This window comes from Microcaecilia unicolor, chromosome 6 (genome assembly GCF_901765095.1).
Source record: "Microcaecilia unicolor chromosome 6, aMicUni1.1, whole genome shotgun sequence".
Classification (NCBI taxonomy): domain Eukaryota; kingdom Metazoa; phylum Chordata; class Amphibia; order Gymnophiona; family Siphonopidae; genus Microcaecilia; species Microcaecilia unicolor.
This window is the reverse complement of record NC_044036.1, coordinates 71,660,875-71,679,713: the sequence shown is the minus strand read 5'-3', so window position 1 is coordinate 71,679,713 and position 18,839 is coordinate 71,660,875. Positions and strand designations below refer to the sequence as shown.

At 38.7% G+C, this 18,839-nt stretch overlaps 1 protein-coding gene across 1 annotated transcript in view; it reads right to left on the bottom strand.

Annotated features, from left to right (window-relative positions):
• The window catches only part of BRDT (bromodomain testis associated), a 296,166-nt gene that overhangs the window by 149,014 nt on the left and 128,313 nt on the right, over positions 1-18,839 (bottom strand). The window contains 1 exon segment of the mRNA XM_030206522.1: positions 3,632-4,000. Within this exon segment, the coding sequence (XP_030062382.1) occupies positions 3,632-4,000 (369 nt within the window).

The following is an 18,839-nucleotide window of genomic DNA, read 5'->3' as shown; positions in this document are numbered from 1 at the left end:
AAGCTGACTGGGTTAGGAACTGGTTGAGTGGAAAGTGACAGAGGGTAGTGGTAAATGAAACTCACTCTAAGGAAAAGGATGTTAACTGTGGTGTGCAGTCAGGTTTGGTTCTCGGAGCGGTTCAACATTTTAGTAAGTGATATTGCTGAAGGGCTGTCTGGTAAGGTTTGCCTCTTTGCAGATGATACCAAAATCTGCAACAGGGTAGACATCCCTGATGGTGTGGATAACAATAGGAAAGACTTAATGAAGTTTGAAGAATGGTCTGGAGTTTGGCAGGTAAGATTTAATGATCAAAAATGCAAGGTCATGCATTTGAGCTGCAAAAATCTGAAGGAATGGCACAGTTTAGTGGGTGAAGACCTTTTGTGCACAAAAGAGGAACAGGACTTGAGTGTGATCATATGTGATGATTTTAAGGTGGTCAAACAGGTAGAGAAGACAAAGGTGAGAGCTAGAAGAATGCTTGAGTGCATAGGGAGAGAAATGGCCAATAGGAAAAAGAAGGTGATGATGCCCCCGTATAAGACTGGTGAGACCTCATTTAGAATATTGTGTATAATTCTGGAGACCGCACCTTCAAAAAGATATAAAACAGGATGCAGACAGTTCAGAAGGCAGCTACTAAAATGGTCAGTGGTCTTCGTCATAAAGCATAAGAGGACAGACTTAATGATCTCAATATATATACTTTGGAAGAAAGGCAGAATAAGGGTGATATGCTAGAGATGTTTAATAACTACGTGGCATAAATGTGCAGGAGGTGAGTCTCATTCAATTGAAAGGAAGCTGTGGAATGAGGGGGGTATAGGAAGAAGGTGAAATGGTATAGACTCAGCAGTAACCTGAGGAATACTTCTTCACAGAAAGTGTGGTGAATTTGTGAAATAGCCTCCTGATGGAGACAAAAACTGTATCTGAATTCAAGAAAGCTTGGGACAGGTACATAGGATCTCTAAGGGAGTGAGAGAGAGAGTAGATGGCATGGATGGGCAGAATGGACAGGCCATGTGGTCTTTATCTGTTTTCATTTTTCTCAGTTTCTGTGTTTCACTCAATGATTGAAAAACAACCGGATAAGAATCCAGGGGGGCTAAAATTCCTATTCAACAAAGAGATTACCAACCTAACCTGGTCTACAGAGATTGGATTGAATACTTCCTATAAATATTCATGACCATCTGAAACTTCTTTTATCTTAACAATGGGGAAACTAGAATTAATATGATCCATTTTTCCTGCATTAAATCAGCAAGATCTTGAGCAAATACTCCATCATATTTAGACTTGACTTATTTATAAGCCTTCTCACAACAGAAAATAAGTTAGCTAACTGGTCAAGAGACTAAAAATGTGCTTATCAAAGTAAGCCTTTTTAGCAGAATTAACATGAGCCTGATAAGAATTCAAGACATCAAAGCTAGCCTGCCTTAGTATATGAATATGCCAGCGATGTGTTTGTAGGACATAGAGAAAGAAAGTACATTACACTCTGATGCAGTTACTGCATCCTGCTTGCTAGAAAGGCATATCTAACTGCTGAAAGGTGTATTCTGATACAGTGGATTTCAGAAACACTGGCTGATTTAACCTTATGGCGATACCAGATGCATAAATTGCTGAAGGTGTAAAGAAATGTCTGTGTTGAATGTAGAGGAGCAAGTAATGCATACATTTTTGATCCGCGCTGTTAGTATTTTCTGTAATGGGTGCTCTGCATACAGTGTCCTCTATAGAATACTATCTTAGTGTGCATTTCACACCTAACTTTGCGCACGAGCATTTATGCCTGCCAAAAGTTGGTGCAAATGCTCATGGCAGTTAGGTGTGCAAATTCAGGTACTCTATAACATTGTGCCTAATTTCTGGGAATGCCCTGACCTGCCTATGCCCCTCTCATGGCTATGCCCCTTTGGAATTATACATTATGGGCCCGATAGTCAGACCGCGTGAGATAGCCGGGCTGCCTTCCTGACGCAGTCAGCGCTGAGCCCAGATATTCAATGCTTGGCCATTTCTGGAGACCGGCATTGAATATCCAGGTGTATCTTGACCAGTTTAAATTTAACCAGCCAAGCCAATATTCAGCACTGGCCAGTTAAGGAGTGGCCTAGTGGTTAGGGTGGTGGACTTTGGTCCTGGGGAACTGAGGAACTGAGTTCGATTTCCACTTCAGGCACAGGTAGCTCCTTGTGACTCTGGGCAAGTCACTTAACCCTCCATTGCCCCATGTAAGCCGCATTGAGCCTGCCATGAGTGGGAAAGCGCGGGATACAAATGTAACAAAAAAAAAATACACTTGCTATTTTAGTGGTCAAATATGCGCTAAATATTGGCAGATAGACGGTTATCTCATGCGATATAACCAGTTACCTGCTAGGTGCTAGCTGGTTATCTCCTGCTGAATACTGGCAGATAGCTGGCTAAGTGTTGTTTAACCAGCCAGGAGCCGTTCCTAGCTGGTTAAACTGTTTTAAATGCCAGACGGTATGAAATTTAGGCGTGCAAGTAATAGAATAGGGCAAATCTGTGTGTAACTTCCAATTACTGTCATTTAAGCACTTATTAACTCCAATAATTGACTTAGTGCTTAATATACTAATTAGTTTATGTGCAGATTTGGGATCTGCGCCCAAATTTGGGTGACCTATACAGAATCTGGGGTATAGCACATAAATGCAAGGGGGGGGGGGTATGAATAAGTGGAGGCACATGGTGTGTCAAACATTTACACACGTAGATTATAGAATACTTGCATTTATACGCTAAAGTGCTACATTTAGGTGCGTGCATTTACACCTGCTGTTGACATGGCGCAAGTGGGTGTACCTAAAAGTTTGCGTGAAAATGCCGACTTACTCTAGTATTCTACAACAGATGCTGTTACAGAATTTGTGCTACCTTGGGGTGCATTTTATAGAATTGACCCTATAGTGTACATATACACTTACATACACACAACACACAATAAAGTTACTTGGAAAGCCAATATATATACAAAAACTTGACATTTCTGGAAACGTATTTCCAAACTTTTTTTCTGGGTTCATGTAAAATGTGACGAAGGGTGCTATATTGCAGAAACAAGCCAGATGCTAAAGACAAGATTTAATTTACATAGACATCATATGAAAAATGCCAGTGCCACCCAGGATGTCACGCCTGTGGGGCGGCACTTTACAAAACCAGAACACTGTACCAGTGATTTCATAGTAAGAATCCTGAAAGGTAACTTTAAAACAATACAGGAATGTAAGCCCTTTGAAGTCAGAATGATTAAATATTTTGATACCCACCAGACAGAAATTAACAAAGATCTGGGTTTTCTAGCCCATTATAAACCATAAAAATGTACTGGTTTGTTTGTCACCCTTCTGTCTCCATGCATATCTCCCTGTCTCTCACCTATCCACCCCCATCCTGTTAGACTGCCACTGAAATGCTTTGATGTTTCACTTATATATACTGTCATCTACCAACATTTGCTTATTTCTGATCTGATGAAGGGCAACCTTCGAAAGCTAATCAAGAAATGTATTATGTCCAATAAAAAGGTATCATTTTATTTTCCATGTTTTATTTCTATTGGTTACCTGTAAAATATTAGAAATTAGGGCTGATGAACACTTACTTTAATTGTTCCAAGGTCCATAGGCTGTTTAATGATGTCATGATAATCACAGAGTCCCAGTGATTCAGCATCAACAGGTTTATAAAAGGCCCATGCATATGCTGCATGCTTCCTTGAAAAGAGTTCTTTAAGGATACTGTTGCAGTGCTTCAATTGTTCTGTTAATGGTACCCTTTCTTCAGTTTGGTGCTGCTGTTGAGAGTCTGGTAAATCTCTCTGTGGAGGTTTGACCTGTTGGCTTCTATCTCTTTTACATGATATTTTGGTATACTTTGGTCCTGCAAAAGTTGGAGAAGATTCACCACTTGTCGAAATAAGTGATGTAGTAGGTGTTGTTGTATCCGCTTTCCTTTTAATACCTTTTTTAGCCTAAAACAAATGCAAACACATTTTACAAATCTATATACACACAGATTATCCATGGCAATATTTTAAACAAATTACATCTTACAGAGATAATTTTATAAAGGTTTTTCTGAGCAGAAAGTCTGTTTAATGTATTTTAGGAGTTCTCAACTCATTATAGTGTGTAGTTGATTGTAAGAATGTTCAGAGGATGGCCTCACAATCCTGGAAGACTGGACAGTTTCATGAGTAAATATGTCGCAGACACTTTGAAAGGTCCCCTCCCTTTTACAAATTGACCTGATTATCACATCACTGGTATCATGGACTGAATTTTCTAATCTTTTTAAAAGACTTGTGAAAGTAGAATTGCATGACGCTACTCTAATCGAATACTGTAAGAAAGAATTGATTCCCAGAGGGTTACGCATAAATAAGAAACCAAAATTGCTTATGGAAGACAAGGAATTTCTGGCAAAATGGGCGGGCATTTTAAATAAGTGCTCTCTTGACCTTATGGTATTGATCATTGATAAAACTAGACAGGTTACGAATACCATTAAACTTGAAGTCGATAAAGCTTTAGTGACATTGCGAGAGTAGGATGAAGGGAAAATTTTCAGTAAGCATCATGACGAATTGAAATCGATCAATTTAAAGTGGATTTACAGAAATTAAAAAAATTAGAGATATGAGAGATTATGAGACTAAAGTTATTTATCCTTGGTTAACTAGAGAAGTTCCCTCATCCCATCCACAGTTTGATACAGAAAATACAGAGTCCTCTGATAGTAGTTTGACTGGCTCAGAAGGCACTTTCTTAGGAGCAGGCCAAGGGTGAAAAGGCAGAGGCAGAGGTGGAAGGGCATGGTGGACAAGAAGGCATGAGACAAGATCGTTCTCAAGATCAGCTACTCCCTCTTGTACAGACAGACTGTCCAATAAAGCGAAGATACTTACCTGTAGCAGGTATTCTCCGAGGACAGCAGGCTGATCGTTCTCACATATGGGTCGACGTCCACGTCGGCCCAGGAATCGGCATTTTGCAAGCAAAATATTAAAAAGGTTTTGCCAGAGTCTTCTGGCATGTGTGCAGTGCGCACCGCGCATGCGCAGACCGATTTCCTGCCCGTCGCGTAAGCACGTTCCCTCAGTTAAATCAAAAAGCATAATAAGAAGCAAATAACTCCAAAGGGGATGTGGGCGGATTTGTGAGAACAATCAGCCTGCTGTCCTCGGAGAATACCTGCTACAGGTATCTTCGCTTTCTCCGAGGACAAGCAGGCTGCTTGTTCTCACATGTGGGGTATCCCTAGCAACCAGGCTCACTCAAAACAACAAACATTGGTCAACTGGACATAACTTAGATTGACCTGAAACCATAAACAACTGAGAGTGCAGCCTCGAACAGAACAAAAATGGGTCTAGGGGGGTGGAGTTGGATTCTAAACCTCAAACAGATTCTGCAGCACTGACTGCCCAAACCGACTGTTGCGTTGGGTATCCTGCTGAAGGCAAATCCTAAAGACCTTTATAAAGGTAAGCTTTCAATAAGAATGGGTACCGGGAAGTATATCTAAGGGAAACGTCTATTTTAGATGATACTTTTTTTGGCAACTTTAACTAGACTTTCCATTATGTTCACACCTATGTTTTTAAATAATTCCTCTAACACCGTGGATTCATTCATTGTTTAAATGTTGTTGCAGACCCACTACATTTGACTTCACACTTAACCAGCTCATAACCTCCAACATCTGCGCATCAGATGCTCTCCGCCCAGTGAGGTCAGTAGCTTTTCAGTATGTTGATATAAAGTCATTTTCAATGCTTCAGGCACCATGATCATTCTCAAACTTTTTCAATAATGCCTCAGTAACATGAGTAATGGCTCAATAAATCTGGCGAGGCTACTTATTACCAGATTCACGTTTTCAAGACTCGTATCGTTTTTCCTTCCCCCTCCTTTATTTTTCTTCGTTTTTCTTTCTTCCCCCCCTTTTTTTTTTCCACCTTCTCCCTTCCCTCCTCCCCTTTTCCATATATATATTTTTTCATAGGCTTTTTACATCATTATTATTTTTTTCATCTTTTATTTTATATTGACACAAAATTATTCAGGGTCGTCAAGTCGCAGGAGGAATGTGAACGATTACAGGAGGACCTTGCGAGACTGGGAGAATGGGCGTGCAAGTGGCAGATGAAGTTCAATGTTGACAAGTGCAAAGTGATGCATGTGGGTAAGAGGAACCCGAATTATAGCTACGTCTTGCAAGGTTCCGCGTTAGGAGTTACGGATCAAGAAAGGGATCTGGGTGTCGTCGTCGATGATACGCTGAAACCTTCTGCTCAGTGTGCTGCTGCGGCTAGGAAAGCGAATAGAATGTTGGGTGTTATTAGGAAGGGTATGGAGTCCAGGTGTGCGGATGTTATAATGCCGTTGTATTGCTCCATGGTGCGACCGCACCTGGAGTATTGTGTTCAGTACTGGTCTCCGTATCTCAAAAAAGATATAGTAGAATTGGAAAAGGTACAGCGAAGGGCGACGAAAATGATAGTGGGGATGGGACGACTTTCCTATGAAGAGAGGCTGAGAAGGCTAGGGCTTTTCAGCTTGGAGAAGAGACGGCTGAGGGGAGATATGATAGAAGTGTATAAAATAATGAGTGGAATGGATCGGGTGGATGTGAAGCGACTGTTCACGCTATCCAAAAATACTAGGACTAGAGGGCATGAGTTGAAGCTACAGTGTGGTAAATTTAAAACGAATCGGAGAAAATATTTCTTCACCCAAAGTGTAATTAGACTCTGGAATTCGTTGCCGGAGAACGTGGTACGGGCGGTTAGCTTGACGGAGTTTAAAAAGGGGTTAGATAGATTCCTAAAGGACAAGTCCATAGACCGCTATTAAATGGACTTGGAAAAATTCCGCATTTTTAGGTATAACTTGTCTGGAATGTTTTTACGTTTGGGGAGCGTGCCAGGTGCCCTTCACCTGGATTGGCCACTGTCGGTGACAGGATGCTGGGCTAGATGGACCTTTGGTCTTTCCCAGTATGGCACTACTTATGTACTTATGTTTTGCCTTTTTATTTTTTATTATTTATTTTTAAATTTTGTTATCCCATTTTTTCTTTTATTTTTATTCCTCAGCATCACCATTTAATTTCCTGATGTACTCATATCATTATCAATTTTATATCACGGCAGCATCTTTGTACACAAAACATTTGATGTTCAATTAAGACAGAAAAGTCATAAATTGTTTTTATTATATATATTTTTTTAATATAATTTTTTTTCACGTTTTACTATTAGCGATGTGCACACAGTATTTTTCCATATTTTCATTTTCTTTCTTTTTATTGCCATTATACACACGTGGACTTCAGTGTGTATTTATATAGATTCACTTTAATTATGTTGTTGAAGTATATACACTTTATATCCTTTATGAATATATACATTTTTGTAACTTTTAACACATCCCTTATATATTTCTATATGTATAAAAATGTACTAATATGATATAAGGCATCAACTTTTCACTATAATTGACTACTATTAGCTTCACATGCATAAGAAATTTATATGCTATCTTCACTATTGCATACATTTATCTTTTTCATCATAATCAAATCATGCCATTTTTTCAACACAATCGAATCAGGCTACTAAGTAGGGCTTATTTTCAAAGCACTTAGCCTCCCAAAGTTCCACAGAAACCTATGGAACTTTGGAAAGCTAAGTGCTTTGAAAATATGCCTATAAGTATATGTGTAGGTCTATATACTGTTTTTCTCAATGTTTAATCATATTTTATTATTTCAACAGTGTTTTGTATGCATACACATTGGATATTGCAACAATATTTTTTATTCATGTACATAAACCTTGCAATGAGAGATATTTATGGCTTTTTATATATGTGTATGTTTTTTTATACATATGTATGTTTTTATTATTTATTTTCAAAACGTATATATTCAAACATTGTCATCGTTTTCATCATAATCAAATCATGCCTTTTCTTCAACATAATCAGATCAGCTTACTAAGTATACGTGTACGTATATATACTGTTCTTCTTAATGTTTAATCATATTTTATTATTTCAATAATGTTTTGCATGCATACACACTGGATGTATGTTATTTTATATATATATTATATATATTTTCATAATGTATATATATTCATGTCTTTTCCTACAGTTATTTTTATACACATTCTCTCAGACACTTGTCCTTCTTAACATTATCTATCTTTTTCAAATATCATTTAAACACATTTTTCAAAATATATTGTTTTCATTTTCTGTTTAGTTTTATCCTTCTCAATATATATTGTCAGTGTTTTACATTTATATTTGTGTGATCTTTGTTGTAGACTCCTGATGCAGGCCTAGCGGCCGAAACACAGCATTTGTGTTGAGTCTTTTTACCAATAAACGTTTGCTTTTAGAAGAATTCATCTCTCCAGTCTTTGGTCTCCGTGGTCAAACCTCCCACGTTTTCGCATATTTTGTGTTCTCCGCGGGGAGTTTGAGTTCTCCGCGTCTGGTGGATCACCGAAGTCATTTAACCCTCCATTTCCCCTGGCACAAAATAAGTACCTGAATATATGTAAACCGCTTTGAATGTAGTTGCAAAAACCTCAGGCGGTATATCAAGTCCCATTTCCCTAACCTGCTAGAGGGATATTCCGAGGTTTTTTGTGTGCACTGCACCTTTATACCTGTGCTACACAATCACTTCTCCCCCACCCCAGACCAATCAGAAACCCTGCACGTACCGGAAATAAACCAGTGATAGGGTCATTGCCACATCCTAACTCTTTAAATTATCTCTGTAACAAGTTATACCAGGCAGTTGAGTTGCCCTAGCAACGGGGGGCCCTATAGTGGGCATAAACATTCCAATGTACAGATGTCATCAGAAACCAACAGCAGACAAAAGAAGTAAAACTGAGACAAGAGTATTATGGCTGAAAATTCTAGAACAAGAGCAAGATTTAATAACAGACTTGTTGCTAAGCCCCCATGATAAGACAAATGATATAAATGATACCAACAATGACATAGATATTAATAATATGGATGCAGACATACTCACTTGTGTATTGAAATATATGACTGGTGTTTCAATGGTTACAAAAGCGATTAGAAGACATTGGCACATTCTCAAGACATACCTCTTTTTCAGAATCTAAAATTAGGAGGTTCGCCTACAATAGGGGCAAGAATTTTAAAGAAATATTGTGCCCCTCTGAGCTCCCTAGTAGTAAGAATGTTGTACAGGACACTCCTTTGGTTCAAGGGCACAAGAAATGTAGAGGATATTCCACTTGTGATGATGTTAGTTTTTTTTTTTTACAGACCCCCCCCCCAATCACTAATTATGTGTATCAATTAACACCGAACACTACATGCACAACAGATTATGTTGTGTACTGTATAGTCTGCCCCTGCAATAAGTAGGACAGAACAAGGAGGTTGAACACTCATCTTTTGGAACACAAAAGCACAATTAAAACAGGAAAGATGAATCACTAGCGACACATTGTAATCAGCATCATTGTGCTGTTCAGTTCATCAATGGGTTAAGCCATCCCACAGAGGAGGAGACTATCAAAAGATTTTGTTACAACAAGAACAAAAATGGATTTTCAAATTATGGTCCTTGGAACCAAATGGTTTAAATGCAAACACTGAATAGTGTCATTTTTTCTAAACAGGCTATTTTTTCTAAAACAAATAATTTTTTACTATTGAGTGAAGTAGTGTTTTCCAATTAGTTACCTGAGTTAAAGGCGTCTTAAATCATGTTGTTTAGGGAAGCGCCATATTTTTGGGTCACGAATGTTGTGAGAAGTTTAGCCAGGAGTCCAGAGCATGTGAGAAGCAGCACTTTATTTCCCTCTTTTTGTTCATATAAGTGTCTTTTCAATATGTCATTTAGCATGAATAATTGTGTTTTCCATCTAGAAGCAGCCATTGACCCTGAAGAAGTTGGACAAAATGGTGGGCAACGTTGGTTTATGGCGCTGGATGAAGGTTCTGTGTCTTGGCACTCTAACTAAAGCCAATAAAGCGTGTGAAGCTAAATAAAGGTTCCTTTGCATTTAGCCGAGATATTGCTTAAACAACTGGTGGTGTAAGGTTTTTTTATGCCGATGATGAACAGTTTCAGCCAGTAAAGGAGGCTGCAGCTTCATAAGGGTATTACCCCCAGAAGCGCTTTGAGGCTTTTTCTTTCCTCGTCAGTTGATACTACGTATTTATTTGGTTTTGCTTTATGTTTTTTTGAGAACATATGTTTTGCACATTATCTAGCATTTGTTCAGAGTTCTCACCTCATAGTATGTGCATGTAAATATGTTTGCCACAAAGAACATATTTATTGATTTATGCACCGTGCAGTAGATATAGTTTGGGTGGAGCAGGAGTTGCAATGTACATACATGTTCTATAAAATGTGTCTTTGCATGAAGCACCTGCCTCGGAGGAGGTATATTCGAGTGCTGTTGGGGCTGGTTTTGTGTGCTTATTTTATAAAAGCAGATAGGTGCCAGTATGATTCAAACCTCCTCTGTTTTTGTTTCTTTCTTAATCAGATTCTAAACTCCAATGAGCAGGAACTATTATGTTGTCCACAGTACTGCATACACCTGATTGCTCCACACAAATAAAGCAGAACATATGGAAAGCAAAAAACTGATTGCCTATGGTAGATGTTAGCTATTGACAGCAGCACAATAACCACACAAATGAGTCATATAACCACATCTTATGCCAGTGAAAGGATGTCTTCTAGAATTTTCTAAAAGCTTTTAAACATGTTTGGTGAGGGGTCTTCAACATTCCACTAGATCCACAGCTGCTACATTCACTGTATAGCTGTTAATAGGAGAAAAAAGCCTTCAAAGTAAGGAGGTGTGTGACTTGTTACTCTACTATCCCCAGTAAGCATCTGGAATACACAACCCTTTTTTTTCTCAGATGACAATCATGTGCAATAAGTAACATAATAAGGATTCTTTAACTAAAGTTACCCTAAAAATAGGGAGATGAAATTCAAGTATATACAAATGGCCTAAATGTGAAACATGTTTTCATGGAGATCTTTACATCTCTTTTTTATGATTTATATTTTTATTCTGTAATTCATAATTCTTAATTTGATATGCCTCTCATAAATTACACAGTCACAAAAGGCATCCAAAGAACTAAGAGAAATTATTTAGAGATGAAAGGGCACAGGCTTTGTTCTGAAAATAGACCTTATAAGGCAGATAGTTCAAACCCAGAATTTCAGTAGAAGGCTTGTATACACACAGTAATAAATACTATACACAATTGCTGAATATCATGGTACAGCTATCCAAGGTGATAGATAGTATTGACTGAAAATTATCACCACCATGGTTCTGTAAGGCCCCCATCCCTAGCCAGGTCATGGGTGGATGAGGAACAGGAAACTTGTTGGGCGTCATGGCCAGAACTTAGGTGTTAAGGAAATGAAAACAGATTCAAGGAAGCTAGTAAATACTGTTTATGGCTAGACAAGATATCATAGTATCTTTTTAAACAAGGCAAGTCCATAAGACAAAAGCAAGATCCAAATAAGGTAAAAAAAAAAAAAAAGTCAGAAACTAGGAAGTCCAGACAAGACAGACTGCAGAAGCACCAAAGCACAATTCAGGAAAGGTAACACAAGAACAAGGCAAAGTCAGATTGGAACAGAGACTCATGCACAACTCAAAACAGGACTACACAACTGCATGGAATCAGCAAGAACTCTCCCAATAAAGGAGCTGAAATACATTGTATAATTAGGGCTAGGCTCCTGCTGCACCGATCAGGGATCGGGAGACAGAACAGAGCATGAATATAAAAATATAGAAACACTGGTGAGCTAGATACAAGATATTTCTATTTTGACTTATACCCCACCTTATAGAACCCAAAGGGAATGCCCAAATAGGGAAATACAATATCATATATACTGTCACGAAATACCTAGCCACAAGCCTGGGGTTACCCCGCGGTCACTTAAGAGGGTCTATCCCCAGCACAGATCAGGTCTGCCTGCACCTGATGCTTGTGTTCTACACTAGCACCCTCCTCTCACCGACTGGGTGTCAACCACCTCTGGGCGAGTCTCCCACTCTCAAATTATCCCCAGTGATTTCTAAGTTACTGAAGCCACACTCCCAGTGGTCCCACAGTTCCCAGAAAGCACTCACAGACCCAACATACAAACTACCAGGATTCTTTATCAGTCAAGCAGAACGAACAAACAAATGTGTTTTCACACTAGAACAATGAACAAAAAATGTACAAACAGCAAACAATAACAGGTAACTGAAATATGGATCAATTATAACAATAACTAAACATCTATATACTGTCTAAACAGCAACTGTTCAGAGAGCCTCAGCAAAGAGATCTGTCTCTCTTTCCTCCCAGGCTACGGACTGAAGGAACAGCCAGCATCCCCTGGGTAATTTCAAACTCCAGGCTGATGAAAGCCCAGAACAGTCAAGTTTCAAATAAAAACTGGTTAAATCACTACAGGCACTTCCTATTATCTGTGTGCCAACTAAAAGAAAGAGAAGTCAGTCCTCTGTAACAGTTTTAAGCATAAAACATGCACCACCTGCTGGCCAAACTAGAAAAATGCATTTCAAAAATATTAAATACAATTCAGAAAAACTAACAGCTAAGTACATTCTCTCTCTTACTCTCTCACTAGAGGATGGTTTCCATTAAGGTGCAACAAATCTAAAACAAAGATATAAGAGTATACTTAATAATCAACCTCCCCAACCTGATAATGGTCACCCCAACTTCATTACAACATCTGGAAAAAAAAGTCTCATAACTGAACCCCATTAGCCCCTTAAAAAGCTCCCAAAAGGACAACCTCCTTTGGTTTGCTCCTTTGAAGGCATCCCACACTTGCTATGGACTACCGTGATAACATAAATGGGAGGGGTTGAATTGGAACAGCCTATGGGTCAGAACAGGCAGCAACAAAAGCAGGGAAAAGGAGATCCCAAGAAGTCTCAGGAGGAACTTTTACATGCCTCGGTTTTTCATACTTCTGTTATATGATTGTTCTATGGTGCTGTTAAATATGTATATTTCTGGTATTGTTTCATGTTAGTCCTATTATTAGATTTCAATTTAACAGTTCCAAATTTATCTCATTGATTATATTTATGCTACTATTTGGTTCATTTTACTATTGCTATGCTGTTAACAAAATGGTAAGTTTAATGTTAAATTGTATCTGCTGTATACCGCCTTAGGCACATCTCTTCATAAAGGCGGTTAATAAATCCCATTAAACAGTCAAACTTTCCAGGTCACAAGTGTGACAGAAGTATTCTACTACCCAGTTAGAAATTCTGTTCTGTTAAGAGGCCCCAACTTTTGGGATCAAAAGAGAAGAAAAGGGTGAATAGATCAAATGAATGCATTTAACATATTTATAAATGATATGGAAATGCAAATGAGTGAAGTCATCAAATTTGCAGACAACACCAAATTATTCAAAGTTGCTAAATCACATGCAGAGGGTGAAAAATTGCAGGAGGACCTTGCGAGACTCAGAATCCAAAGGGCAAATGAACTGTAATGTGGACAAGTGCAAAATGATACATATAAGGAAGAAGTACCCAAATTATAGCTATATGACGCTAAGTTCCACATTAGGAGTCACCTCCTGGTACAAGGATCTGGGCATCATCATGGATAATATGCTGAAATCTTCTGCTCAGTGTGTGGCAGTAGCCAAAACTGGTTGGAGTGGGTGGGATTGCCTGTAAATTCGGGCAGAGACTTTTAATTTTGTTGGCAAAGTATGCAGCAAAATCACTGCAGCTCATTTTAGACTGGGCAGGCTGGTTCTGTTGTGGGGGATGCTGTAGGCTGTTCACTATACTGAACAACTGCTTGGTAGAATTGGCATCCTGTGCAAAGCATTGAGAAAAATATTGTTTTTTAGTTGCTGTTAAGGATTGGCGGTACTTTGTTGTGTGCTTCCTACAATTTAGCCTGTCTTCAAGCGACATTTACACCATCTTCTTTTCAGTTTCCGTCCTTCACATTTAAGGATCCGAAGTTCTGGAGAAAACCAAGGTGAGCGTTTATGAGTGGGGCATAAGACCTTTTTTAGAGGTGCCATTTTCTCTAAAGTCTTGGCTAAATGTGTATTCCAAATGCCAACCTGTTCTGACACTATAGTTGTTTTTTCATCCACATGTGGATAGTCCAAGGCCTCTAGGAAATTCTCAATGGTCAGCTTTTTTTTTTTGTCTCTGATCTCCTTCCAAACTCTGTGTAAATCCTAGTGCTGTCATCGTGTCCAGAATGGCTGCTGTGGTGGTATCTGGGGTTTCGATATGTAGATTTTAATCTGCCATGATCACCAGCTTAGGGTAATTCAGGGTCACTTGAGTAATCAGGTCTAGGAGTTCTTGCACAGATAATGTGTTGTTACGAGGTGCTCGGTATACCATGAGCAGCCAGATTGGTTTCTCCTCTTCACGTTGGATTAAAAGAGATTCTGATTCATGTAGCTGGGGGATGGATATTCTGCACAGTTTGATTGTATCCCGAACCAAGACTACTACCCCTCACCCTGCCTTGCTGGTCTTGGTTGATGTTGGATGTTGAAACCTGTTTGGCATAGTTCAGCCAGTGGTAATCCCCCACTTACATCTATCTAGCCAGGTTTCACTTATTCCTAGGATGTCAAGATGCTGTTCATGTATGGTATCATAGATCACTGAGGATTTCTTTGCAGCTGATCTAGCATTCACCAGTCCTATGGCTCCCAAGGGTGGTCTGGGGGTGCTGGTGGTAGCTTTGGTGTGGCAATAAGGTGATTGTGATGTAAAAGTCTGTACATCAGCCTAACTCTGCAGCAGAACATGGATACCGAATGGGCCTGAGGCCAGATAACTGCCCAATCAGAGACATCAGAGATTAATGTTGCACTGCTCAGCTACCTAACACAAAAGCCCCAGAGATTCCTGAGTGTCTGCCATAAGATTACATAATTGTGATATCTGCTTCCGATCTGGACCAGGAGCACAAAAGAACACTTTTACAGGGGTTGGCCTCCTGAACTACTAACCCCCGGTCACCCAGTAGTTGCAACATAGCAGCAATTTGTGTATATGAGACCTCTGGTCTGTTGATCCAAGTGGAATTCCTGCACCAGGGCCTCAAAGAACTTAAGTTGACCACCCTGCATCAGCTACCACATGAAATGAAGCATATGCTGACCCCAGTCTCTCAACTCCAGATAGAAGGTGCAATAAGAAATATTCAGATTTTTCCCCCAATGGAGAATATGGAGGACAGGGCTTCCAACTCAATTTTCAAACGTTTTGTACTTGACTCCATATGCCCACTGTATGGACAAGAATGCCCCACGTGCTGATAGATATCAGAGGTAATAGTGATCTTCATGGAAGAGAAATAATTTTTGTCTGAAGCACACTGTTTTTGATAGCAGAGTTTTCTGAATTACGTATATGCAATGATTGAAGCCGATAACCGCTATAATGCTGCAAAGTTAAAGTGATGACCCCTTCTAAGTACATACATTTATTCCTTTATTATGTATATATTTTTATTATTTTTCTGATTTGAATAAAATGGTTGTCAAATTTTCCCTCTCTTTTATTCTAATGATTATACATGAGAGATTTGCATTCCTAGTTCCTCTAGTGTATGCAAACCTCTCATACATATTTATTAGAGGTATCCTGAAAACCCCACTCATTGGTACCTCTCAAGGACAGAGTGAAGACCAGGGCTTTAGACACTGCCTACCTGTATACTACCACAAGATACCTTGAAATTATGGGAGTTTTGGATGCAAGAATGTGTCCTCTTGTGTACCGAGTTCAGTCATTTAGCAAGTTTGGCATTAAAGAAAAGTTTATTTACAGATTTGTGGCACAGCCATGAAAGGTGTTATGGCTCTCTTTTTGGCAAATTTGTTGCAGATTTGTGAAGAATAAATATGAGTCTCCTTTATTGACAAGATTTCCATATGAATGCAATAATGTACTGATAATAACTGAATGACATGGGTAAGGTGGTATGAAGAATTATGTGCTTTTGAAATGGCAAAACAGGCAAGACTTTAGATATTCTGTATATAGTTTCATGATTTCAATATATCTAAAGATGATTTGGGGTCTTTATCCCAATCAACTTTTCAGAGAAGTATTGATCATAAGTACACAGTATTTCATTATTCCACAATATTTCATTATTCTATCAGCTTCTGGCTTTAATGCAAACTTTCTCTTACATATTCGAAGTGTATTCTGATGTCAAGATTTTTAAGAAACAAGCTACCTTGAGTTCTCAGCTTTTGAAGAAGGCTGTACCCATTTAACAAGTAAGGGGTCATTTTACTAAGGTGCACTAATGGATTTAGCATGTGCTAATGATTAGCGTGTGCTAAATAAGATGTCCGTGCACCTTAGTAAAAAGACCCTAAGCATACCTTATTTTGTCATCATAAAATAATTCTACAAAGACAACCTAAGTAGTGAACCACAAGTCTTATGTTTTTGGGATTTTATCTTTTTAAATTGGACCTCTGTAAAATCATTGGAAAACATTGGTACACCATCACTATGCAAATATGCTGACAAGAAACATGTAAGGATTATATTTATTAGAAATAAGAACATGAGATGGTGATGCCATTTATGTGTTTTAATTATTTAAAATTTGCTCACACTTTAATTGATAGCTCAAAGAAAAGTAAAGGGCAAGAGAATTTGGAAAATTATCAAATATTGAACACAGCATAAGATTATGACAACAAAATGTACTATATGTTTAGGATTAATTCTGCTTTAAACCATTATGCTACTATGGTAAGAAAGTTAGTCCCAATTCAACATTCTATTTTCTGTGATAAATTTGATCATTGGTTACAAAAAAAAAGTATCTGAGCATATCACTTAGATCTGAGCAGGAATTGGTTTATGATGGTGGATCCAATTATATGAAAAAACAGTTGGACCAAATTTATAGGTTCAAACTTGAATCAAGTAAAAATATTATACAAGGTGTTTCTAATTCATTTAATATTAATGACCATTGGCTAGTCCGGGTGTTGAGGTCTAAAGATTAAATTTTATCAATCTTGACAGTTTTAATCAATGCCTTGTTATGTGAAGAACATCTCTACTTTGAAAGGGATGGTTATGCAGCCCATATTGAAAGGCAGCAATGATCTCAATAGTTATTGCTTGATCTCATCATTTCCTTTTTGAACCATATTGATTGAACACGCTGGATATGGTCTGTTGATAGGTTTAAATTAACTTTTGCATAAACATCAGAATAGGTTTCAGGCAAGATATAATTATTGGATACTTTTTGGCATACAATTGATTACTTGCTGATTACTATAGCAGCCAAGGTATCCTCCAATGTAATTTTCTGTATACTGCCCAAGGTGAATTTCTTTCAAAACAGCAGTAAATAAATCCTAATGAATAAATAAAATATGTTTTCTGGGATATTTCTGTTGCCTTTGACAGCATAAGACATTATTTGCTAGTGCAACAAGAGCTAGGATTAGCTGGTGGAGTGTAGGGCTGGTTAACGGTATTGGACACTTTAGCGAACATTTCAGCCATGTGCCCCTCTCCTCATAGTGCATTAACCGCTTCACTGCCTGTCACACCCATGAGCTGGTCCAATGATTTTTCACTCATTTGAAATCATGCCACACACAAACATGAGCCAGTTACATTCTTCTTCTTGTTTGGGAGGTTGCATGTGGTATCATTGATGTGAGGAGGGCGGCATGGAAGTAGTTAAAGGTGAGTGCTGGAATGAGGGTGATGTGCTGAATGAGCTGGGCATGGTTTGGGAGGGAGGCACTGGACACCTGTAATAGCTCTGAGATGACGCTTGTTTGCAGCTGATGCAGTACCCATTCACTTACTGCTTCTGCAAAAGGGTCTCAAGTATAAAAAGATAACGTCAACAATTGCTTGAGGCTTGTGCTGCCACACCAGCGCCACCTCCAAAAGTGTGCAATCCTAAGTGGGTGTCTAGTTGACCTAGTACTAGGGCCAGCTATACTATAGTCACGTGTTCTCTTCTAATCCTTCTCTAATGCCACTTAAGGATGGAATAACAAAGGGACCTCAAAAGTCAGAAAGTTTTAGCCAATCCCTCCCAAAGATGATTTAGGTACTGTATAGCCGCACACAAGCAAGCAAGAATTAGCTTATAAAAAATGTAGCCAAAAAATTATTTTAATTGCTATTATCTTCAATAAAAAATAAAATGTTAGTTCTGAATTTAGCTGCTTTTAGAATTTAGGATTTTCCCCTGGATTCTAGATGTGGAATCCAAATTTGGGTGCCAATCCAATATGTGCGCATCATTTAATTGGATACCAAGCAATAATTGGAGGATAACAAGCAATTGGAGGCTAACAACCAATTATTGACCTTAATTGGCACCAATTAAGATTTACACCTGTATCTGTCTATGCTATTCTATAACACTGGGCACCCAAACCCCATGGTGTGCAACCCAAAAAGGGGTGTGGCCACAGAAATAGTTGGGTGCAGTGTTAAAGAATACGGTCTGTGTCCTGAAAATGGGGCTAGTTCTGGGCAAGACTTTTACGGTCTGTGTCCTGAAAATGGCAGATACAAATCAAGGTAAGGTATACACAAGAAGTAGCACATATGAGTTTACCTTGTTGGGCATACTAGATGGACCGTGCAGGTCTTTTTCTGCCGTCATCTACTATGTTACTATGTTATGTATGTATGAGGGATCTGCACCCAACCTATG